General features: G+C 38.9%; 1 protein-coding gene across 3 annotated transcripts in view; it reads right to left on the reverse strand.

The window, feature by feature from the left end:
- Positions 1-26,473, reverse strand: part of GABRG3 (gamma-aminobutyric acid type A receptor subunit gamma3) — a 331,782-nt gene that overhangs the window by 140,103 nt on the left and 165,206 nt on the right. For all 3 annotated transcript variants that reach the window (XM_076358900.1, XM_076358894.1, XM_076358911.1), the window contains 2 exons: positions 22,919-23,139; positions 20,525-20,607 (listed from right to left, as the gene is read on the reverse strand). In XM_076358900.1, the coding sequence (XP_076215015.1) occupies positions 20,525-20,607; positions 22,919-23,139 (304 nt within the window). The remainder of the gene's footprint in view (positions 1-20,524; positions 20,608-22,918; positions 23,140-26,473) is intronic.

Genomic DNA, 26,473 nt, shown 5'->3' on the forward strand with positions numbered 1-26,473 from the left:
TTTTTTTGCAAGTTTGTCTTGTGGTTTGGGTTTTTTTTCTGAAAATCCTGTCATTTTTACCTTGTCGACAACTATCTGGGTTGTACACCGTTACAGAATGTTCTTCTCAGTAAAGAGGAAAAAATGTATTGTGCACAATTGCCTTTAAACTTGAAGCAAAGACTTCTGTGAATCTTGACATTCTCTATTGTATTTGCTAACCATCAGGTATTTTTCTCAATTTCTCTTTCAATACTATCATTACTAAAATTGTGAAAAACTGAAGAATATTTTTTGCTATAGAAATAACAGAATAAATTTTGAAGATTTTCTTTCCCGAGCCCCTCCTTTACTCTCTTGTTTGGTTAATGAGGTGGAGGATAACACAGCTGATGAAGACTGAATAGCTGAATGGATATGTTGAATAGATATAAGGAATCTAATTTCAATACAGACCATAAAAATAATAGTTGATGTAGGCTTTTGATGTACATTATTCAAGCTAGCCAAAAAGAAATAAAAAAGCAATTTCTAGTTTTCAAATCTTTTTTTGAATACTGTGTGCCTTCATAGGGAGTATTTGATTTGCAAATGAACTTAAATCTAGATACGAAGATTACACTTACTCTTGCCACTTTCCAAAAAAAATTATTACATTGCCCACCCCTTTCTGTTTCACTGGTATTGCTTGTCAAATATTTCATTCATATGCTGGCACTCGAAATAACTTTGATTGATTTTAGTTTGCTAATAAATGCTTTCTTAAAAAGATTCTAAGATTTATGGCTTTTTTCCCACTCTGTGATATTTTTTCAAATTATTTCATCTCTGTGTTCCCACTGACACATGACGTCTTTTACCCCAGGACACCCAGGTCCTTTTTTGCAAAGCTGCTTTCTAGCCTGTCAACCCCCAGCCAGCAACCCCGCTACATGGAATTATTCCATCCCAGATACAGAAATTGGCATTTCCCTGTATTAAACTTCATTTAAGTTCCTGTCATCCCATTTCTCCAGCTTGTATGAGGTCCTTTTGTGTGGCAGCCTTGGCCTCCAGTGTACTACCTCCCGCCTCCTTAAATTTGGTATCACCCTGAAGTTTGCTGAAAGGTCATGCTGTCTCATCATCCAGATCATTAATAATGGTATTAAACAGTATTGATCCCTGAGAGACACCACTAGGAACTGGCCATAGGTTGTACCACAGGTCCTTTGAGTCAACAGCACAGATCATTTTCCACACAATTTACAATCCATTTATCCAATCCATATCTCACTAATTTGTCTACAAGGATACTATGGGAGACTATGTCAAAGGTCCATACAACATCCACTATTCTCCCCTTATCCACAAAGCCAATCATCTCATCACAGAAGGCAATCAGTTTGGTCAGGCATGATGTGCCCATGATAAATCCATGCTGGATGCTGCCAATCAAGTTTTTGTCCCTCCTCTGCTTGGAGATGTCTTCAAGGGGGATTTGCTTCATAAGCTTCCAAGGGACTGAGGTTATGCTGAGTGGCCTGTAGTTACCTGGATCCTCCTTCCTGAAGACAGGTGTGATGTTGTATTTTTACAGCCATCAGTAATCTGCCTCAATCACCATGATCTCTCAAAGATGATAGAAAGTGTCTTTGCATTGACATTGGCCATTGGACGCGCTCCACCTGCTCCCATGGATTTGTGTATATTCAAGTGGTGTTACGTGCTTCCTAGTTCTGCCTTTCACAGTTTACTTCACAGACCCTGCCAATAGGCTTGGGGACATGGGAACAGTCCTTACCAGTAAAAAAGTGAGAAAAAAAGGCAATGAGTACCTCAACTTGTCCAATGTCCTTTGTCACTAGGAACGCTGCCCTACTGAGTAGCAGGCCCACATTTGCCTTAGCCTTCCTTTTGCTGACAATGTACTTGTAGCAACTCTTCCTGTTGCTATTGCATCACTTGCTAGTTTCAACTCTAGTTGCTCTTCGGCTTTCCTATTTCTGCATGCTTCAGCAATGTCTCTATACTCCTCACAGGTAGCTTCTTCCTACTTCCACCTTCTGTGTACTTTCTTTTTGCGTTTGAGCCCTGTCAGAGGTTCCCTACTCATCCATGCTGGCCTTCTGTCACGTTTGTTTGACTTCCTGCACACTGGAGCGGACTCTTCTTTTGCCCTGATGCCAGATCCCGTTAGTCTCTGACTAGGTTCTTCCAGATACTCCGCATGAGGAGGGCTTAATGCTTAATATGAGACTTACTTATTTGTAGGTATTTGACATTACACAGGATTTTGATTTAGCAGAGTGCTACAGCAATGTACTGAAATGACAACACAAGCACAATATAGCAATTGCAATACGCAGTTGAATCACAATTAAAATGTGATTCCCATTACCAGTCTCCAAATGCTCCACCATCATGATGTTGGACTTCCCCAGTCGCTGGGAAGGAATATGTGTGTTAAAGCCAGCTCAAGCGCTTTGTTCTCTTCAAAGTACGTCTTGTTAGTTGTTCAGTTTTTACACTTTATGTTGGGCTGAGTCACATATGCAATTCTCTACCCTCCATGCTGGTCTGGCTAGCTCAGGAAAACATTACTCTCTACTAATTATCTCAGGGAAGGCTGTTTATACAACCACAGCCCAATGATCCACTGGCACAGCTGTGTATCTAAAACAAACATCACCCTCCAGTCCCCTTTGTGTTGAGATATATTCAGATATCTTGATGATAATTGGTGTTCATTCCTCGCATCCTTCCCTGAGCTCATCACTTTTGCCCATCTCCTCTAAGTCTTCTTCCACTGTAGGGTTTTGTTGATCAGTCACACCTGCAGAGGCTGTCCTTGAAGGTCGATGAGCTCTCCTCAGCCCCTTTGCCCTCCAGGGCAGTCTCTCATGGGACTGGGCCAGGCAGGTCTCTGAACAAGCCGAAGTCTGCTCTCCTGAACTCCAGAGTCGTGATTCCACTATTTGTCTTGCTCACTTCTCATAGGATTTTAACTGTGTCACCTCATGGTACCTTCAGCTAAGGCTGTCTTTGACTCCCACATCCCCAGACAGTTCTTCCTTATTTGTGTGTAATAAATACACCAGAAACTGATGTCCTTGTCCGCATGTCAATCACCTGTGTTAAGAAACTGTCATCAACACACTGTAGAAATCTCTTGGATTGCTAATGTCTAACCATACTGCCCTTACAACAAGTATCAGAGTGCTTCAAGTCCTCCATGAGTGCCTGGGCTTGTGATTGGGCAGCTTCTTCCAGCTACCTAAAGAAGTCTTCATCTTCTTGATCAGGAGATCTGCATCAGATACCTGACATGATGTCACCCATATTGGTCTGTCTTCTGATCTTTAGCCGTAAGCTCTCAAGGTGCTTGTCACTCATTCCCTAGCAAAGTTCCACGTATTTAAGCTATTCCTTTACATAAAGTGCAACCTCTCCTCCTCACCTTCCCAAATCCATGCCTGGAAAATGGGACAAAGTCAATAAGCAAAGAACAGGACCCTGCCAAGAGGCTGTTCCAACCATCCAGTCATGCCACCTGGTTCCAGCACCTAAGAATATACTCTGGTTTTGTTTAGTTAACTGGTAGAGATACAGCCTCAATGTTTTGGATGAACACGTGTTTTGTTCTCCCAGGGTACTGATTGTGGTACCTATTTATAAGTTATTCCACCTTAACAGTTCACAAATGGTTTGACCTGCAGCCAGACCCCCAGATTTATTTCAGGCCACCATCAGCCTTTAAATATTTAATGGTGAGTTAAAAATGTCATTCCTTAATCTGTAGGCCAGTAGTTCATATGACGTTATACAGTGTTATACTTAGGAATCACTTCATATTCTACATCACATGCACAGAGTTGAAATTGAGAGGACTCCTAGGCTGGGACAACATAGAGAGATGGTAATTGGGCGAGATGTTTTTCTTCCAATTAAAAACCAGATTCCCTTTCCTAATACCTAGAAAACTCAATACATTAAGGAAATAAAAACACCAAAGCCAGTGATTGAAGAAGTCCCATGCTTTTCCTTTACTATCTGGCAACTCCAACTGCGTGCTATATAAAAACCCTCTTGGTAAAGCTGCTATTTCACTTAAAAACCCAGCTCCTGGAAACAAGAACAACATGCACATTCCCAGGTTGCCATTTTAAAATTAAGTTTCTAAGTCTCACGGTTGCAGGAAGACAACTGAAAATATTACACAGTGATTACAGACATCCTCTGGAATGTCCTCTCTCACCTGATAGCTTACGTACCTGGCACAACTTTCTTACATTTGGTGTTGGCAGTTCACAGTAAACTAATTAGTCAATGCCTACAGCATCAAGAGGAAAGGCACTGAGGTGTTGGTGACAACCCTGCATGGATTCATGGACCAGCTAGTTTGGCACTCAAAGATTTTTAGCAGATTTCCTATGCCAGACAGCCAAGAAGATATCCACTGCACTAAACTTCTTAAGATTCACCTCTATGCCATCACAGCATGTGAGTTTTGGGTTGGTTTGCAACATACCATGACACCTCCTCCAACCTAATAACCTGAAGTCTTTCTGGCATCGAACTATTAGTGTTACAGACACTTGTAGATGTCTTACACTATCAAAGTGTAACACAGATGTCCAAACTAACACACTGACATCTTATAAACACAGCAAAGACATTAGAGTTTTATTTACTTTTGTACAATCCCCGAGCATATTAATTCTGAGGTAAGGCTAAATGCATCTGATGTTAATGCTCAAGTATTGTTTTCATGAGAACAACATTTAAAAATAAAATGTAGGAAATCCAAGTTATCTTTACTAAAAATAAATATGCAGGTAATATCATCTACAAAACCTCAATTTGTTCATATGCATTTTGTTAGATCTCTGCTCAGTCTTTTTTAGTAGGTTTGTTGTACTTTTAATTTGTAAGATCACATGCCATTCACAATGGTATAAGGACAAAAGAACAGGCAACATTTAAGAAAGTAGAAAAAAAGACCCCAAAAGTGATATCAAACTCTGGTCTAGGTCAAAATCTACTATACGTCAGTCATCACCTGAAAAGTTTATCAGTTATATGAGGAAAGTCACTCCAACTGTTCAATTTCTGGCTTTACATTAAAAAAAGCCCCAACCAAAACTAAACAAAACTCTCTTTAAATTGACTTATCATTAAAAATTAAAGATAAGGAATTGTGAAAAACAACTTCTGTTGTTTCTCTCTTGATTGAGATAGATTAGCAATATTCATTTCATATGTTACTATTCTATAGATGTGATTGCAGTATATCCTATGCACACACTAAAACTGGTATAGTATAAGTTAAATCTTGCAATTTTAATAGTCTTGCTAGGTATAAAATTTCTGTAAGTTTGATATTGAGCATTTTAAAATCCTCCAAGGCTGGAAAGGAAAGTCATATTCTATAGACAGAATGACTTAATAAAAAGACCTTGAAAATACTGACACTTTAATGGAGTACATAAGTACTTTAGGTCAGTTAACAAAGGCCTCTTCAGTTTCTCAAGGCCTTATATAGTTGGAAAAGTAGCGATTTATACACCTGAGTTGAGAGGTGAGAAGAAACTAAATACTATTTCAAAGAACATTCAAAAATCTCCTTGAAAGATTTCTAAAATCTTGTTTCTCTAACTTTAGCGGTCGTTATGAACTTTCTATTATAGGTATTAGCTTTTCCTATGGTTTCAAAAGTGTTTTAAGCAGATTTGGAATTGCAGTCAGTCATTCACGATAGTATTTGTATGATGAGTTCTTTCCAGAACTTCAAAAGGTTTTGTTCTGACCATCTTTGAGAAGTGTGTACATCTGTCTGAACAATATTTCAGTCTCACATTCAGTTATTACAGTTGTCCAGAAATTCTACAGAGGTAAAACCTCCAGTGAGAAATTTCTGCTATTCCCCGCCTTTCTTTATCAGAGGAATACTATGAGAATATTTTTTATAGTATTTCAGCATTTCTGCTCCAAGTTCTGATTAAAGTGAAAAAAATTCAAAAGTATATGATAAGAAAATTACTGGGAAGATAAGTACTGAGGTTTTTTAGTGAACTGTAAAAGCTGGTAAGTTGTTTGAGTAAGGGACAAAAATTTCAGATCAGTTAATTATTTGAACTGATGTTTATGAAACAATTTAGAAAAACAAATTCACAGAAACTATGAATTGTGTGATAGGTATGTATATGGCACTCTGTTATGTCTTTTTTTGCTGAGTCCTGAACAGTAAAATAATTACATGTTTTCTTTCTCTATTTTTTTTTTAGTCTTGGTCTACTTTCTATACTAGCTCTCTATGGTCTCTCTACTTCCTAATTCCAAGCTTCTTGTCACTGTGAATATCTTACCCTGAAATTCAGTCATAGTTCTTCAGTTTTCTAGCCTCTGTGGGTTTTACCTTATATCATCAATTTTTTGGATCTGCCTTTTCAAACGCGGGCATGACTATCCATTTTCCTCCTCTGTCAACATCTGCATCACAAGAAGATTCTCTAGTCCTTAAATCTTCTTCTTCTTGCTCCTGGGCTCCTTCTCTTAGCTCTTTAATTCTCCCTCCCTTATTGTATGTAAATGTCCAGCTGAATGTCACTTGAGACTTGTCGCTCCTATGCAGAGGCCACCCTGACCTTCCAAGCAAGAGATACTCTCTAGGTGTTACCCTTGTGGTTTCACAGGTGGAGCTCAGCCTCTCAAATCCTTTCTGTTTCTTGCCAAAGCATGAAGAAGCTGGAAGGAACATTTTCCCTTGCCAGACCTGAGGAAGGGAATTCTGGCCACAGCCAGCCCACGTGGGAATGCAAAGAAAGGTCGGGTAGGCGGAGGAAGGAAATAGTCATGGATGGAAGACAATAGGATAAGGGGGAAAAAATGGGGAGGGAGAGGAAAAAGAGAAAATGAGAAGAAAGGAAACAGAGGGGAAAGGAAAGAAGGAAAAAGGGAAAAAAGGGGGAGAGGGGAGGAGAAAAGGAAAGGGGTATAGGAGATAGAGATACCTAGGAGGTTTCTGAAGAAAGTTGTGAAAGGTAGGAGGTGATTCAGTGGGGACGGACTAGGTGGCAGAGAGGAGGGGAAACAGATCTCCTGCGTCTGACCTGTGACAAGAACCAGAATTAGTGTCTAATTCAAGTAGAGGGTAAAGAGCTGCTGGAGTCAGTGTCAGAGTCCTCTCACACTGTTGTGGTGTGAATGCTGATAGCCAATGGGTGGAAAAATGAGCTCGCACAGTAGTATGGCAGGAACCTGAAAATCAGTTCCTGGAATCTGCACAGACTGGGAAGAGCTCTAGGGAAATAAAAGGATAAATTCTATATCCTGCTTGACTTTTGAACATATTCCCTGATTATATTAGTCTTTGGAAGAATCCCAAGGTCTTGATCAACAAAAGTTGACCTTGTTTGCAAACAATATACCAGTGATTGCTAGTGGTAACAACCATTGTACAATGAAAATATACAGAAAAAACATCACCATTTCTAATAGGACATACACTCAGTCATTCAGAAAAATAAACTGTGAAGAGGAAGCTGCAACAATTTTCAGTTCTTCCCCCCCTTTTTGGGGGTTCCTTAAGAAAGCTAACACTGAAAACTGATTCTCTTAAAACGTTGTCAGGGAAAGATGGTTTTCACACACACAGATTTTTATCTCCGAATATGAACAAATTGCTCTATAAGAAAGATTGAATATTTTAACATAAATCTTGTTTTGAATGTGAAAAAGATGTTATTATAGAGTCAGTCAGGTTGGAAGGGACTTCAGGATGTCTCTGGTTCAACCTCCCGCTCCAAGTAGGGTTGATACTGAATTCAGACCAGGTGCCTCAGGGCTTTATCCAGTTGTGTGTTGAAAACCTCCAAGGACAGAGACTTTACAATGTCCATGGACAACCTGCTCCAATGCTTGACCGTCCTTCGTGATTTTTCCTTCTATCAAGTCAGAACCTCCCCTGCTACAGGTAATGACCACTGTCACATTACTTCACCATGCACTTCAGTATAGTATCTAAATATTAAAGATTACTACCATGCACTGGCCATTAGTGTGTTTTGCTTTGGTACACACAGTCATGTGAGATACTAGTGGGGAGACACCCTTTGGTGGCTGTAACGAATCACAATGAACATGATTATAACTAAAAGTGAGATTGTCATTCTGGAATCACAGAAACACCTCAGTTTTCCTGCTGAAACTCCCATACAAGTAGTGATTAGTCTCAGTTTGCTTAACTTTTGAAATCTGATAGTACCACAGATCAGGATTTTTGGCTGCCAATTCTGCTAAGCCTTGACATAAGAAATACTGCTATATTTTGCACATAAATCAATAGAAACCTGCAGAACAAATCCTCAAAAAAAACTTTGAGGTTTGCAAGTTGCTGGGAACAGGCTTTTATCTTCCTGTCTTGCGTTGGTTAGACAAGAAAAGCTTTAAAGATTTCAATATGGACTTTGGGGAAAGGTGTTGGGGACAAAAAGAAAGAAAGGAAATACCATGTTATGAAATAGTTGGATATCTCAGTTTCATTCTAATCATAAGAGACATTTATCCAAGAGTTTGTGGTTGCCTTCTCTGGCTGCCAGAGGCAAGCAATGTTGTCTTATTGAAATGTTGATTTTCAGACAACTGCTGTGAAAAAGTACACCGTTCAGATCTCAAAGTTCCCTTGTGTTGAAAGTCATCACTTGCAGACAAACTTCTCCACACTCACTTGGTCTAGTAGCTCCATTTGAAGTCATCCAATACAGGAAGAAAATACCTGTAAGGTACAAACATGCAATTCTTGCTACTTTTTCTTCTTTTTAACTTGAGCAATTCACCTTCCAGAATTAAAACGTGGACAACATTGACTGTTTGCTCTAAATGGTTACCATTTTTTTTTTCCTAAATGAGGTGGTATTTTTGCTCCCTTTCAGATAAACGCATAAGAAATACTGTAAGTGCAAAATAGCTACTGTTTTTCCCTTAGGTGCTATATCTTGAAATACAATAAGCATATTGACTTTACCTTCTGCAGTGAAAAAATCAGAGAGTCAGACATGATTCCAAAACTGTAAAATAGCCAGTGTGTGATCAGGCCACTTACAGGCAAAATGAAAAAGTATATTGAGAACCTCTCCATTGTCCTTTTAAGATCAGATTTGAAACTAAGCATCACATATTCAGGATTCGGGTGCCTCAGGATGTTATAGGGTGGATACTTCCTTCTGTTGAGGACCAAAAGTTCCTAAAATCTTTCACAAAGCTAAAATGTATATTCCTCAAAAAGACGAGTTTATATTTCACAGGGATAACCTCTTTCCAAAGGAAAAAAAAGAATTTGCTTGAAAATTCTTCGACAGCTCTGATGTTCAGCCTTCATCAATTCAGATGGCATGAGATATGCAGAGTATACCATTGCAACCCATGAAGATAATATTAACAGATTTTTTTTTAAAGCATCATTATAGGAAATGTGCATTCAGATGTCAAATCAGTTGATGTAGATAAAGGGAAGACTTGTAAGCATAGCAGCATCAGAGTGCCTCAAGGCCATAACTAAATATTTGACATATGTTCCATCAAGAAAAGTTAAAGGACAGTCAGTTTGTCTGTTTCAGAAGATTTACAGTATGACTTGTTCTTCTTTTTGCTTCACCCTCTTTAATTCTGTGCAGCTTCTTGCATATTGCTTGTTGCCTTAGTAGCTGAGCACCTGCCAGTAATGTAAAGATTGAAAACTATCACATATCTGTTTTCTCATCCTTTCTCATTCTTCTAGGTGTGTCTGTATGTGAGTGGGTGTGTGCAGAAGGATGCATGCCTATGAGAGAGAGAGAAGAGAGATTCTTTTGGTAGGTTTGTTATTGTTATACTCATGTTGCTTGTGTTTTTACTGAGGAAAAAACTGGAGCAGAAGATGGTGAGATCAGGATGGATCTTCTTTTCTATGTTCATCCAGAAATCAAGGACTAACTTCGTATCAGCCTTTCGCACATATTAGTTTCTTCTGTTCTAGTCAAGCAACAGTTTCAGTTAGGAATTTAGATGGCTTTAATATATCCTGGGGCATGGTATGGAATACCTTGAGCTTAGGGACCCAGACTATGAACTTTGTTCATCTTTTTGTTGCATAAGAGGCCCACGTCAAGCATGGAACAGCTCTGATGTGGTTTTCTAGTAACCTGTGTTGCTAAGGATGAAAATAGAAAGATATTGCTGAAGGATCTAAATACTGTGAACTGCAATGCATTCCACTTCCTGATAATCATATTTGTTTTAATGAGGCTCTTGGTTTTTCACTGGTGTTGGTTTTCCAAAGGGAAGAAACACAGATGACAAATAAGGCTGCCAGACTGGGAAAAAGGACATTAACTGGGATGTTCCCTGAACTGATGCACTAGGGGCTGACCAAGCAGAGGAGATAGGTGCAGCTAACCTTGCTCACCAGTGCTCACCAAAAGACATCAATGCAAGTGGCAGCAACAGACAAGATGAAACAAGAAGTCTGATTAAGGTTACATGGCAACTGGTGGAGCCGGAAGAACTTCTGAGCTCCTAGATGCTCCTACCTCCCATCAGGACATAATAAAGTCACACACCAGCCCTCCCCATACTGCCTTGGTTTCCCTGGGAAAGAAACTCAGGCAGAAGGAGCTAGAAAGGACCCTCAGTGTCTTCCTCACAAGCTCTCTGATTTGGCCAATTGCCCCAGAACAGCATGTACCTTTTGTTGAATCTACATGCCTCCTTATGTTTTCTTTCTTACAACTGATGGAAAGGTTTTGTGGAAAACTCAGCTATTCCTGAGCTTTAACAGATTAGTGGTAAAACTGCCAAAAGTCACATTATGAAAAAAATTAAGGAAAAAATAAATTCCTTTATAATATGTATGGCTAACCCAAACATTAAATCATAACTTAATTTCCATTCCACAGAAACAATCTCCGTATTTAGATATACAAAACTGCAGTGTTTCTTAAAGAAAAATCAATTGAAAATCTACATCATATGGGAGAATATAAAAATACTTATTTAAAAAACTAAGTTAAAATTAAATTTGATGTCTCAATTTGTGTTTCTGCTTTCTCCCCTCTCAATCTTATCACTCGTTTGTCTGTCTGAGGGGTTATCTGATAGTAAGAGACATAATCCCAGCATATTTTGTTTTGACAGACATATATGCCACCCAACTATGAAAAAGGATTAAAGTTTTATTATCATCTGTCATATAGCATGCCCATTAAACAAAGTTAATCACCTTTTAAGGAGGCAGACCTGCCCTTCATAGCAAGGGATCCAGCCAGGCAGACCTCAGCAACATCCCTCTAACGGGAGCAGATACACAGGACGTTTCCCTGATTGTCCTCTAGCACTGTTAGCAAAACAGCGTTCAAAGCTGCACAACTGCCTTACTTTCTTCCCTTTCTTAGCTCTGTGGGCACTAGCGGTATGTTTTTGTTTTTCTGTTAATTTTGCAGAAGCGAGAAAAGGGAGGGGCCTTTTCTCATGGTAACATTTCAAGTTTCCAGGCTGCCTTGTTTTTACGGGCTGTGTTAAAGGTATACAAAATTAACAAGACAAGGCTAATGGGTTGAGGACTTGATGTTTTCATCCTGTTTTTTGAGTCTGTTACAAGTAAAACTTTGATAGCTTCTACTAACCTCATTATCATTGGTCAGTCAAGCCTAGACCGTAACAAGCATCAACTGGGCTCTAGCCAAGATGCGTTTAATCTGAGAGTCAATAGTCACTGCTTTTGTTAAACTTCAGTGGCATACTGCAGGTTACCTGGCTGACCTTGGCGACTCTGGTCTTTCCTCGTTCTCCTTTTCTCTCCTCCTCAGCAATTTTACTCGGTATTTATTCTGGTTCTGGCGCCTGTTCAGTTCTTCTTGGTTCTCAAAGTGCCAAATGGCTTCTCTACACTTGGAAGCAATTCTGCAGCAATTCTTCATTTCTCATAAGACACCAGTGAGTTCAAGCACACAGTTCTCACAGTTGGGAGATGCATTAGTGTAACTTTCAGTGTGGCAACTGAGGTGGCCATGGAAGACACCACCACAATTGATTTTTTTTTTTAATAATCTACTCATTACAACAACTAAAGTAATTAGAAAATTATATGTTGTTTCTTCAAAAATATGTCACATATTCTACTAGGGACCTAAAATAACTTGAACCTTCTGGGTTCAAGCAAGCTTGTCTCCTGCCTTTGGAAATGTGCAAATAAGGGTAGGAGAAGGGAACTCTTACAGCTTTTAAGTTGCCTGGCGGTGACAGGCATGTACTTTCATGTTTTATGTTATATTTTGTGATGTACATTTCAGTTACATCAAGAGAGTCTACAAGTAGAATAAACATATGTAGTTATGTCAGCATTTATAAAAATCTAACGCTCCAGAAGAAAGGAACCCCAAATAAGCATATGATGTAACACCTCTGCACACACAATGAAGCATGCATCTTGCAAGGTGCCTTAGGAAGTTTATTGAAGGAACAAGATAACCACCAAAGATCAAAATCTACCCATAACCCAAAGAGGAGCGAGCTATGCACAGCACTGTTAAGAGTTTGGGCATTGCTGACTCTTGATCCACCTCTGAGTGTTGCCTGTAAGAGCAACATCATGCAAGCCATTCCGTCTGCTTTCTTATGTTGAAATAAAAGACCCATAAAGGGGCACTTTTATCTTACTTGCAGACAATTCTTTTTTTATAGAATGGATTGCTATGACTCCCTAGCCGAGGGAGTGCAAAGATTTCTATTCCAGAGCATCCCCACATTGTCCTGTGATGTGATTGTTACAGAGTGCTAAAACCAGTCATTCCTCCTTGTGTTAAAAAATATGATGCAAAAGAGTGTGACTGTCTTTTGATGCTCTGTATAGCACAAAGATGAGCTCTATATGTCGGAAGGTACAAACACAGGGTTGCCAGGAGTTTACAAGTTATGGACCAGCCTGTCCATAAAGATCAGATTCATTTGCAAGTCAGTTATCACATACCTAAATAAGCAAATAACAAGAATATAAATACATAGTATATCATAGGTGTTATATTACATTTGAGGGAGAAAGTTATTTTCTTCTTGCCTGTAGTGCATTTGTGTTACACTGTCAAATGTTTGTTAAAAAAAGAAAAAACAAGCTCACATTGGCACATGATAATATGCTTAAAGGGGTTTTGGCTTCAAGTAAACACTGAATATCATGAGATCTGTGATGAAATCATGGGAACTAACAATGATTGTCACATGGCAGAGACTCCAGGGCCTTTTGCCGATACATTCAGCTGTCAGACTTGCAACCAGCCACCTGCCTTGCTTCAGCGTTTTCTCTTATTTTCTCCTGACATCGTAAGCATAACTTAGTCAGCTACATATATTCTTGCCAAAAAAAAAATGGCTTGCAGGCAGGTTTTGTCTTTTCTAAAATTGTTTTTGGTACTGATTTTTTTTTTTTTACATCTTACTAATAGAAAATTCAGAAAAATAAGACTGGTTGCTTTGAGAAGCTAGACTGCACTTGGGATTTTGGAACTTCCAGTCTCCTTGTTTAAATGTAAGTCAGAGGAGGGGGGGGGGGTCCTATCCCTGAAATACAGCCGCCTATCCTAACCTTCAGATCCTGGAATAAGACCATTTTTTTGGCTCTGCAGCCAAAACTCTCTAGATTGTCTAGAGAGTTTGTGCCATGATGCGGGCCTCCCATCTTCCTCAGGCAACTGTGCAGGGTAAATGGAGACACCAACGATCCTTGGAAGACCACTGCAAAACTGGGGTGGATGCCAGGTTCCTTGAATAGCCTACCATTAATCCAGACAGGAAGAGTTTGCTGGACCCAAGATATCATGAGTTAAGCATTTTAGGCTTCACTAATTAGCACTTGCTGTAATTTTCCTCCAGAGTATCATTTTTGCTGGAAGTAACGGCAGCTGCTGCCTCTCCAGAGGAGCCTTCAATCTTGTGGAGAAAAATCTGAAGAGCCTCTATAAAAGGAACGAGACATTTGGTCTGCTACTAGGCCAAAACCTTAGCTCTTTGTGAGGAATAGAAGAACAAGGGATAATACATGAATTAACCACTGCCATCAACTCTCCTTGATCATCAGGGAGGCAATGGACAACCCTCAACCTCAGGGAAGTTTCACTGCTTTTTCTACGAAACAGAGGTCATTTATGTATTGGTGGCTATCAGATCTAATATCAGATTGTTTTAGGTCTATTAGTCTTGTATCACAACATATTGTATAAATTTGGAATCAGTATTGAACCATACAGCTGCAAATGTTTAGAAAGGTGTCTCTGATATACCCTACGCAATGAGACAGAAGACTAACAGAAAGAGTAGTGCCACACTGATACTTACCATATGCACTACTTTGGCATGAATCTACCATAAATTAGGTTTAGAAAGTGTAACCTTACAGTGAATGTACTTATACCATGGATGAATTTGACCAATTTCATAGATATATAGTACATCCTATTGGAGCAATTAGATAAAAATTAGCAGAACTTCCAAGGCAAACTAACCTGTAAAATTCTTATGAGTCTTGGCTTGGCTATAAAATAGTCATAAAAATCTAAAAGACACTTAAGGCAGTGTCTCTTATGTATTGAGAAATGTATTGAGTCACACACAGAAAAGTAGTAGTGAATTAGCCAGTAGTGAGTAGTCAAGGTATTAGATAAATATTCGACTCTCTACAAAACAATACATTATTTATGTTCGATAAAAAAGAAACACCTGTAGGAAATTTTAGGGAAACCTAAGGAGAGTTAACAGCTGAGCAATACAGTAGCAGATTACACTCAGAATGGCTATTGGAATGAAGAAACAAAATTATTCACATAAGATTATAACATATTTCAAATTCACTATATCCAGGTGTCATTGTGGGTACCGCAGGAAAAAAATGCCTAGAAACATTAATGCTTACAGGTTAACAAAAGCAAAGAAGATCCCTACAGAATCATGCGCTCCTCATAAATCTTTGGAATGGTCAACTTGTCTTTGAATACTGCCTTGCACACCAGCCAAGGTATTTGAAAAAATGTGTAATGAAAACAGTAAAGTCTAAAAGAGGGCAACAGAAATAAGACGATACAGAAATGTCTGTGTATGAGAGGGATTAGCAGATGAACAGGAGGCGGGATTTATCACAGATATGCTTTACATATTGTATTCATGAATTGTCATATATGACACAAGTCATATGCTAAATACAGGGTTTGGGAGGAAAATTTCAAAGGCCAAATTTTCCATAAATATTTTTTCTTTTCCTCTCTATAAGACCTCTCTATATTGAGTATTCTCTGAAAAAGACAGCCTTCTGAAGAGAAGGATGGATGCATCCCAGTACCTTAATTTCTACCTTCCTAGAAGAGGAAAAAGCTACAATACCCAAAATATGCTCATCACAAAACCTGAATCAAGAATTCCATTGATGCCCCATGATCTGGTTCAGCTCATTACAGAGAGCACAGATGGGAAGTTCAGATGTGGATTAAAGCTTTTTCTGCACATTGCAATGCCTTCCCAGCATCTTTAATGAAACTCCTCTTGAGATATGAACATTAAGCTCTGTTCCTTCTGGCCTGTTCTTCATCAGGAGTAAAATTCTGCCCTCAGACTTTATTAATGATTCTGCTGATGATACATGAGATGAAACAAAGCACAGCTCATTCCACAAAACCAGCATTTACTTTTCTAGGCTAGGAGAAACATATTCAAATTGGCGATGACAGCTAGTTCTGTTAGAAAAGTAATGATATGAGGCTCAAAGTACTGATTGCGTATCCATAAGAGGTTTCATGTTCAAAGGGGTAACATTTGATTGAACTGAGTTTATATTTAGAAAGACGGGATCTGTTTCTTTCAAGCCCTATGTTAGATTTGGATTAATTTTTTTTAAATGCATTTCACATTTCCTTCCTTTTTTTCTGCAACACCTTGCATGCTTTTGTACATCATGTAAAAAAAAAAAAAATTAACTTTTAGAAGGCTAAAAATACATGTTTTAAGACCTGGCTGAGCAAACTGGACAATCAATGGCTGGAAATTTTGCTTTCCCCTATTTTCAACTGAACTGAAAACACTTGAATTGCTCATGGACCTTTGTGTGTACATTTTAGTGTTTGCAGTAGGAATGGCATTCCGAGCATGCCCACCTTTTCCTGCCTTGCAGCAATCCTCCAATAATGGGCAACTTGGGCACTGTAAACCTTCTCACTAAGGAAAAGATAAGTAACTGGCTACAAAAAATGTCAAAATTTCTATTGCCTAAATCAAAGGTGCTTTTTAAAATGAACAACAGTGCCTGCAGTTTGATCAGAACAGCAGCAAGAAAAATAAAGCAATGAAAACCCATTAATCAATTCAGTCATTATTTTTATTCTGGCATCTTGCACTGCAGCTCATTATTACTGCATCTGGTAGAGCCTGAAGCATGGCCTTACAGATTGGTTCAGACCTCAGGTATGCAGCTAGCATAGATTCCCACCATAAAGCTCCTTGTACATAATTAATAAGTTAGTTGACCAGATGCTGTAAACAAGGTGTAATGGGTTTGTCAGCTTCATTTTGGTATGGCTGTCATATGCGATCACCTGAAGGAGTGTCATGAATTTAAATTAATCTTGAGCACATGGTTGGGGAGAGGAGGTGAAGGTTTGTTTCTGGGCTGAAAAATGAACACCATGAACAATTAACTGTTGTGCAGGCGTGGGTGCAAACACGTTCACATTATTCTGCAGTGTGCCTAGTCTTTCCAAATTAAGAAAATCGAAAACATTCAACAGTCTCACCAGTGGCTGACAAATCAAAACCAAAACCACGTAGGCAAGCTGGAAACCAGCCACATGGCAAGTCTAATGGAAAAGAGTTCCTTCAAGTAGCTTAGCCACACAGCCACTTTTGCCTACTCTTTAATGTGAAATACTCTCACTCCCTCAGAATAAAAAAAATAGCGGCCATTAGTACAGAGTGATCTCGTTATGCTTCATAGCTACCGATGCATTTTTCTTCCAATGATTTCTCCAAACACTTTTGAATCCTTATAAAACTTTAAAACCCACAGTATCCTATGGTCGGAGTTCCACAGTTAATTGCACTTAACTTCTCACTTCCAGCCTGCATTTTGCTGCCCGTGTCTTATTTGTTTATTCTTAGTGCTGACATCGTCCTTCAGACAGAATACCTCTTCTTCCTTACTGATGTTTATGTGAATCCTAACTACCTCAATAAACCAAATTTTATGGCAGAATCCTGAAATTAAGTTATTTCCACAATGCTCAAATCAGTGCTGAATAGAATCAACCATGTCAGTTTAACATGCTACTTGAGTACCAAAAGTAGCACAGCAGCCTCCCGTGGCTCAGGAGGATAAATTAACCCAAATGAAGAACGACACTGACAGAATATTTTTATGTAGTAGTATATAGTACTTTAAAACCATTTGAAGAAAATGCGATCATACAGAGCAAAATCTATCAAAGATTGCTACACTGGGATCAAGTCACAACATTGATTCTTTCTTCACATTCACAGGGAAACATACATTAGTACCATGCCTTGGCATTGATGCCAGTGCTGTAGCATCTCTGTATTAAGGAATCCTGCTTGCCAAATGTGGTTGATCAAAACAATCTGGTACACGGAGTGGGAAAGAGCTGTCGCATCACATAGCAGCTCTGCATTATGCCATTGGGCTCAACTTTTCACATAAGCAGTGTGCTAAGCGCACATCTACGTAAGGACTGCAACAACAGGCACACACCTACCACGTGCCCTAATATGCCAGATGATTCACCTCATCATGTCACCTGAAGCACATACAAAACATGCACAGAGAGTAAAGAGGTTTCAAATTATTTCAATACTTTCTAATTCCTGTAAGCAAAGAGACTAGAGAGCTCCAGGAACTGTTCTTGAACAAAATTTTCAACAGTAAGGGGTAGGTAGATATAGTAACCACTGTTTGCACACTGAGATATGTCTTTTGTTTATAAGCTGTTTTCTCCTTATCCATCCTGGCAACTGGACCAAGTAGAGCTCAGTATTCCCACCTAAGGAATAGCAACTGTCCCCAGAGCAAGAACAGCGTTAGGGTGTGAATTAGGTGGCATGAGAGGAAAATACTCTAGAAATGATTTGAGATTAGTTTCACATTTCTGAAATATCAAGGGACATTTATATAAAAGGTAAGAAATTTCAAATATTAACCTTGTTCGTGTGTGTGTAGAGATGCAGGGAATATTGTCCAAAATTCATGCTTTTTTGTGCTTGCCTACCGTGGAAACTGCGAAGATTTGTCTGTGTGCTGGGGAACAAACGAAAGGGATGCAGAGGGAAGCGGTGCTGTGCTGTGAATTCTACAACCATTTTTATTTTATTCAAAGACATACATCTTGGAATCCGTAATCAGTGTGTCCCCTCAGAAACTTGTCGTAGCAGACAGTAATAAATCATTCAGGCATTCAGTCAGTCATTCACTTCATAAGTCCCACTGAGTGCCATGTATCTTGGGATTGCTATGAATGTAAGCAACACTGAAAATACAACCGAGTTATGAAATAAACAAGTCACATAGGAGATGTCCTAGTACTATGATAATAGTAGTGCTAAAAGTGTTCAAGGAAAAGAACATAATTGAGTATGAACCTAAAGAAATAAACTCTTGTTATCAACATGACCAAAACTGTTGACAAAACTATAAAACATTATTTTAATATTCCTCCGTGGGTTTTTCCAAGAAAAGAAACTTCCAATCAAGAAACTATAAAGAACGCACATAGAAACTATGATACATTCAGCTTCTGCTTGATCCTATGTAACCTCCATCTCCATAGAGGGTAGTACATGTATGATGGTAATGCATGTATGTTTTCAAGGACAGAAGGGCTCCAAGCTAATAGATCTAAATTAGGAGGAACCTCTGCAAATCAAGATGTATTTGAAACTTTGCCATGGAGTGGAGCCTTCTGAAGTTCACACTGATATCCTCTCTCTTTAAATAAAAGAAACCCCGAGCATAAATTACTTGCATTCAGCAACTGTCTAGCTATTAGGGAATGTAAGGTTTGAAGCGACTTCCCTGTCTATTACAGTTCCCCTTCTTTGGATATTGCTAGCGCAGGACCTATTAAATTTTTGTGGTAGGTTTAATTGGTATCTCTGGACTGGGATTTAATTTTTAACATCACACACTCCTTTCCCAGTACCTCAACAAATCAACAGCAGATTGCCACAAGGTAAGAGTAGCGTTATGCAGTGACTAAAGATAGCTGAGGTGCTTATAGTTCAGTGGCAAGTGTTCATTAGCAGTAAAGCTCATTCAGGAGGTATATGCCTCCTGTTCAGTTGAGTATGCATATATTCCACACATCTGAATTAAACACACCACTGTGTATTTTTGCCCAGGCTCACTTATGTACATAGATCATAAAAAACAGCAATGCAGCGATAAAGTTTTGGGGGAAAGGGAGATGTTTACACTGGCAGATTTTTTTAAAACACTTTCCTGGGGAAAAAGAAGAATACACCCTGGATCAGCTGAAATTAAAATCCAGTTTCTGACTGAGGATCACTGTTTGTATAGTATTCATAAATGGAAATGAATACCCTACTATCACAACAGCATATCTATTATGAAGACATTAAATCGTATTTTTCTTCTATCGTTTTTTAAGAGGTGATGGAGAAAATGCTATTTTCTACATAGAAAGACAAAACAATACATATCCCATTGACTTTTGGAGAGCACAGATCCCGAGTCTTGGAGTTTATCAAAAGAAAAATCTTTAGTGGAGCCCTTTAAAAAATGTTTGCAAAACGTTTGCATTGTGTGACTTTGGATTACAAAACTGTGCAGGTGTACCCATGAGCAGACAGCTCTCAAGCTTTTTCAAATGAATCAGCATGAAGATAACATTTCCTCACAGTAATATTGGACCTCAAGGTTAACTCACCTGACTTTTGTTTTCCATCCATTTCACCAATGTATTTGTTTTGCCTATTAGGTAGGTTTTAAATATATCAACAACACTACATACAATACGACATTGGGACTACTGGACAAGCTGAGCTATAAAAGGAAAATGAGATTTATAGTAGTTACACCATTTACTTTTATTATGGAACAGAGAGGCATTACCATGCTACTTGCTATAAACTCAGATGTTCAGAGATGGCTGGGCTTGTCCCCAAGCTGTGCACCTCTACAAGAAAACTGCAATTTCTATTCTCATTTGCATGTCACATGATTGCATAGATTAACATAGCACAGACTGGCATGAATATCTGCTCCTGCTGAAAGTGTGACTATAGTATCAACTAAAAAGGCTGGTTCTGGCAAAAATATCAGAGTAAATCTACAGAAAACTTCATGGCATAAGTCCATCGACCAGGAGTGCTAGAGAGGAAAACAAAAATCCCCTGAATATTTAAGCAAACCTGAACTTCCTATACCTGTTGTGGAATGGTTGAACAAGCTGACAGAAATCAGAACTGAACTCGTGCCTCTGCATACTAGTCATGTACAGCAATAAGGCATCAAAGCAATACTTACAGCTAGAGAATATCAGTGGACATGAGTGTTCGTCCATTGGGAAATTGTGCAGCTGCAGCTGGCACTCAGCATTGATGGTAAGCCTATGGAGAAACCAAGCGTCTGTTACTACCCATCAGCACAATGGACAGTCAGAGGAGGAGGCAGGGTAACCGTAGGTATCATGCAAGAGGGCTTTGACATCCATAAGTAAGGCCTGAAAGGAAAGGACTATATTTGCAGATTGTTCATTGGCTATTTAGGCCTGATCCAAACCAATAATAGTTATCTAAAAACACAAATAATTTCAGCCACATCATTAAGAGTTTCTTGATCCCAAGAAATCGGCACATATGTTTTTCTCTAGACAATTCATCATTGAAGGACATGGGATGGAAAAAAATATTCTTCACAAAAATAACAGGAAATATGGCTGATGTGGTGGTAGGTAATTCCACAAAATTAAAACTTCATAAAGAATCTTATAAGGCACATTCTCTGCATTTACTTATAGTGTGAACTTAACATTCTTTCAGCTATTTTGGGCTGTCTCTCTAAAACTTAATGAATCTCTGTATGCCATTCCAAGTTGTACAGATGTAACAAACAGATCAGCAGGAACGTCTTCAGCCCTACTTGAAAGCTTGTTTTACGTGATATCCCTAACACAAAGGACACTATGAATGGAGCTGATTTTAAAATGACTATTAAAACCAGATAATCTTCAGTCTGATAGCTTACAAAGTAAATGTATTTACCCAGGTAGATTGCATTAAGTGCTAGTTTATTATACAGTCTTTTTCAGGAAACAGACACATTAATTGCATGCCTGAACTTATGCAGCAAGTGTGGAGCATGAGGTTTCTTTGTTGGCTTCTGTTTTTTCTTTTGTTTCTTAAACTAATTCAAAAGCTAACAAACTGGATGGGGAAAGGTTTGTGTCTCAGATTTAGGATGGCACAGAGAAAACATCTGTCTTGGAGAAGGTCACCTGTGAGGAACTTAACAGTGTTTTTGCACTGACACTAGAAGAGGATTTGCAGTGTTACAGCAGGAGTGCATTCACACCCAAAAGTGGGCAGGGAAGAGGATGGAAAGGCATGGAGCATGACTGAACCTCATACACTTTCTCCTGAATACAGAACACTCATCAACACCTGACAGTACCAGGTTATACAGTAGTTACCGCTTCCATGCCACACCAATTCTGTGTGCTCACTTAGGCCAGATAAATTGTTTTTGAATTACACAATGTTATCAATGAACAATAATCATTCTAACAGCTTCTCCTGTGTAAAAAGGAAGCTGACCTAAGTGGGCAAAAAGGACTCAAAACATCTTTCACAAACTAAAAATGATCGTTCAAACAATCAAGTATTACCCCTTTTTTAGCCGTTTTAGACAAATTTTGCAGTCCATTCAGCAAATAGTTTCTGTAGTGATAGGTATGAAAGTCTAACTACTATTAGGTAGATACTTAACTTGCCCTGAAATACCGAAACAGGACTTAATAGAAAAAACAAACAAAAAAACCCAACAACCCAACCAAGAGGGTATTGGAGTTGACATCCTAATCATCAAAGCCTTTAGCTAAAGGCTACTGGAATAAGCAAGAGCTCTGTCACAGTGGAGCAAGTTCCCAAGAAGGGAAAGGCACTAAAAATGTCAGTAGCATTTCCAGCTGTTTAATTCCTTTCTTATTGTTTGCCAAAGACTTGCTATTGGAGCCCAACTGCGATGCAAGTATGATCAGAATATGCTGAACACAATCACTGAAGAAAATGTAGTGTGAAAGGGATGTTTCTGAAAAAGTTTGCCATGTGGAATATGGCTTATGGCAAAACTCTCTTCTGAGCAATTTGTCTCTTCCGTAAGTAAAAACATATTTTGATTTCCTCAGGCTTTTTTAATGCAAATATATACAGTATTTCTAATACCATACAGTTGATGGTATCACAAAGATTAGAAAAACTAAAAGCCTCTCCTCCAGCAATTCACCCTTGTGATGCGATGTGACAGACTATCTTTCAGAGTGACTTATTTGAAGAATCAAGTTTTGGCATTAGCATGAATCTAGAAATACTTTATCCAGCCCTGCATCTAACTGATCAGAAAAGTTTCTGACAGGTTTTATGGGACTACATGATCCTGATTTTATTACAAGCACTAAAAAGCCCAACTTCTACAATTTAGACAGACTTATTTCCAGTTCTCAAGGTTTCTTTTTTAGAAAGACAAGACTTTGTTTTTTAAACTCTGCAGTACTTACGCCTGAATATTTCAGTATTTGTCAAGCACGGTCAGGTAAGCATCAGGAAGAAAACAGCAGAGGAGAACAAAGACACCGCTGATAATTACTGCTACTATGCCAGAGGGGGGAGAAGCTTTCAGCCCTGCACGCCGCTGAGTGCTCACCTGAGGGTGTACAAGATCTTGCCATCGTTCCATATGCGGAGGAGCTGGTTGGGGGTGGTGATCCAGTGAGCCTCTGCCGTCTTCGAGTTACGAAATATCGTGTCCGGGATCCAGATCAAGCCAACCATGTTGCTGTTCAGAGTCAGTATCTTCATGGTGCTGTTGAAGCGAAGACGGCTATCTGTCCACGTCTGGGCAAAAAATATATCAATTTGATATTCCTGCAATGAAAGCATGATACACAAATTGAAATCAGCTCCACACTTTCCACTACTATTTGGTCTTTGATAAGGTCTATCCGGGTGTAGAGCGGCAGGATACATTCAGGCCAATGGAGAATGTTTCCTTTTTTTACTGCCTGAGGAAATATTTTTTTCCCTTTTTTCTCTTTTTTTCTTTTTCTTTTTCCTTTTTTTTTTCCTCTAGCTACTTTAGAAAGCAGGCCAAACATCTCACTTGCCTTGGTCCTGTACTATAACAATTTCTGCTCTAGCACGTTCTTTTCCGTTGTCTCTAAACAGTCACAGCTACAAGATACAATTTGCAGACTTCTTTGATGTAGGGCAGACTGATAAAAGAGGTGTGAAAGATGAACAGGAGCAACACACGTAAGGTGGAGAATGGTAAATTCCCCTGATTATGGCAATGCCTTTGGGGGGGTGATGTAAATTCAATAAATTAATTGTTCGTTTTCAGGTCACACTACAGCAGAATTGAAAAAGCATGTTCGTACTTCTTTACAGACACCTCATGCACCCCAAATGCTAAGAGCTGAGCGGTTACTAGCTTACTGCCCTGAATAGGCTAATATCATAATTTACATAAATCTCATCCTTTCTTCCACTCCATGTTCACTGCTGCGTTTCTGTAGGTAAGCAGTCATAGCAGGTATAGCTGCAGAAATTAAAATACACATGGACAGGCAAAATATAGGTGAACATACAAACACGCTGATTTATGCATTTAATACCCCATGGAAGAAAGTGTGCAAATAACAGTATTTGAATTGTGAATTCCAGCCACCAGAGATGTGACCTGGGAGAGGTCACATTTGCATTTGCTTATGTTCCTCTCCCTCTTTCCAGACTGCTCTACCGGTGAACCCTGTGGAAACAGCCATCTGACCGTGTCATGAAAGACCCTCTCAGTCTCGCAGGGCTGGCTGCATCCATGACAGGGACGGCATTTGCTGGTGTGACACAAAGTGTATGCTCTACAACACAAGCTAATACAGGGGCTGGGGATAATCCAGAGGAAACCATCTCCTTAGGTCCCCTGGTAGATGCACTCCTGGTATATCTGAGCAAAGAATTAAGGCTGTGTGGAAAGTCTGGTGTGCGGCCTTTGACCACTCTGAACTTGCTTTTATTGCATTTTTGTTTGTCTATTCCTGAGTTTTAAAAGGAGAGGTGTAAAAAGAAATGCTATTATGTATATTGTTTTATTTATGGATAGTTAGAAGAGCTTGTAGTCTGAACTGAGGACAGCATTTTTGCTGAGAGATATCTGGTTCTCCCGAGCTATCACATTTTTGGCAGGTCATCCTTCCAAAGCTGATGTTATAACACCAGGAAACCTAATTCACTGACACTGTAATCTTGGTCCAAAACACACTCTGAGCCTCTCATCTCTAGATGGCAAATGATCATTGTGATAAGTGGTGCTAGCATGTATCCAAATACCAGGTAATAGATCACCTTAGGAATTAAAGCCTAGCCACCAAAGGCATTAAGGACCATTTTTCTTCATAGCCTATCTCACTACCGTTTTTCATTGTATTATTAGCTTTATTTTCTCAGGGAAGCTGACAGATTTGAGTCTGAAGAGACTTTTCTTTCATCTCAATGAGCACAAAGTTGCACATCTCCACACGCTTAAAGGATGCAATATGATGTACACAGAGTACCCTTATTATTCAGAAAAGACCCTTAATTCACCAGGTTTAAGATGGTAGAGTGCTGATCTTGTTTCTTTACACTCAACTTTGTATCATTTTGGTCCTTGAAAGTCCAGTGACAAGAGTTTGGCACATTCAGCTTCTATAGATAAGAATATGCCAGACATGCCTATGGGTTTCTCCAAATGCTGACTGAGTAGAGTTGCTTTTTTTAACTCACATGTGAGAATCAGTATTTATAGAATCAAAGACCGTTTGTATACAGCTGGCTAACAACAGTGCTGTCTTTTTACAGGACAAGTTTTTGCATGATATTCATATTTGTGGTTATTTTATATGAATGCTTTAGTTTGGCTAAATTCAGGAGCAGCCATAATTCCCTTCTAGTATATCGTACATATTTAATGATATTTAGGATTTTAGGATTTCTACCCCGCCAAAGGAAAGGAAGACCTTGAGCTCCATAGTACGGTGTCCTGAGAAGGTACTGCAGCTAGATCTGAGCAAAGTGGGCACCAGGAGCAGTATAGGTGTATCATTGTGGTTTCCATCCAGGTAAACTACTCTGGCTGAGAAACAGATTACATTGGCCTAGAAGCAGGGCCATGCTACCACCACTGTCCAACTCCCATTTTGCATCTCCTTTACTTATTACTGCAACTAGAACATGCCAGCAATGATCATTATTCAAAATCTCTCTGCAATGGGCCACTGTAACTCCATTCACCTTAATAAAAACTTTTCAACTCAAATTAAATGGCTCACAGATCTTCTGAGTGATTTAGTTCTTTAAAAAATGCATTTTTCTTTTTGTAAACTGAGGTCATAAAAGGCAAAGCAACACTTTTAAAAGAAAAGTCAGTCAAAGTTGTTCAAAATTAGTTGCATTGACTTTTTCAACACTTTACCCCTATTTTTTTTAATTTAAAGTGTGTACAATGTTCAGTCAGAATGTACAAACTACAACACAAAATTTTCCCAGTAAAAATAAATGCACATTTCCTTTAAAATCTGAATTGCAATTTCATCCTTTAAATTCTTTCCAGGAATCCTTTTTAGAAGAGGATGTTAGATCAGTACATCCTTTACATTAATCTTTGTAATTGCTTCAGTCTTCAACCAAGACTGAATCTCATACCATAATGGGGTATGATATTCATACATTCACTCTACTAGGAAGGGACAGAGGTCACTTTCGAAACAGGCACTCAGTTCTTCACTTCTAGTGGAGCTAAGCCTGTGCACACTTCAGAAAAATTACCTTTATCTTCACTAACAACAGATACTCGGTTCCCAGTGAAGTCAACAGCTTCCATATACTGCTTTGCACAAAGCTGGGACAGTGATCTCCAATACACAGCATTCAACAAGAAACTGCCAGAAGAAAGGTTTCTATGTTGGTCTCGTATACAGGTCAATGTAATATAATATAATAAATATAATATAAGAAAGGAATGATTTTCATTTGCTAGCTAATACCTGTCATTTTAGATCTTTATGAAATGTAATGATCGCATTAGAGAGTTCAGGCAAGACATCAGGTTTCAGCAAAATGATGCCTCAGATGAAGCAACATCCTACAACTCTAATAATATTCTTTATGTTCTGTTCTACCACTGTGCCAGAAATGTTAATATCCTTCTGATTCTTTCTTTTCC

This window comes from Aptenodytes patagonicus, chromosome 1 (genome assembly GCF_965638725.1).
Source record: "Aptenodytes patagonicus chromosome 1, bAptPat1.pri.cur, whole genome shotgun sequence".
NCBI lineage: Eukaryota > Metazoa > Chordata > Aves > Sphenisciformes > Spheniscidae > Aptenodytes > Aptenodytes patagonicus.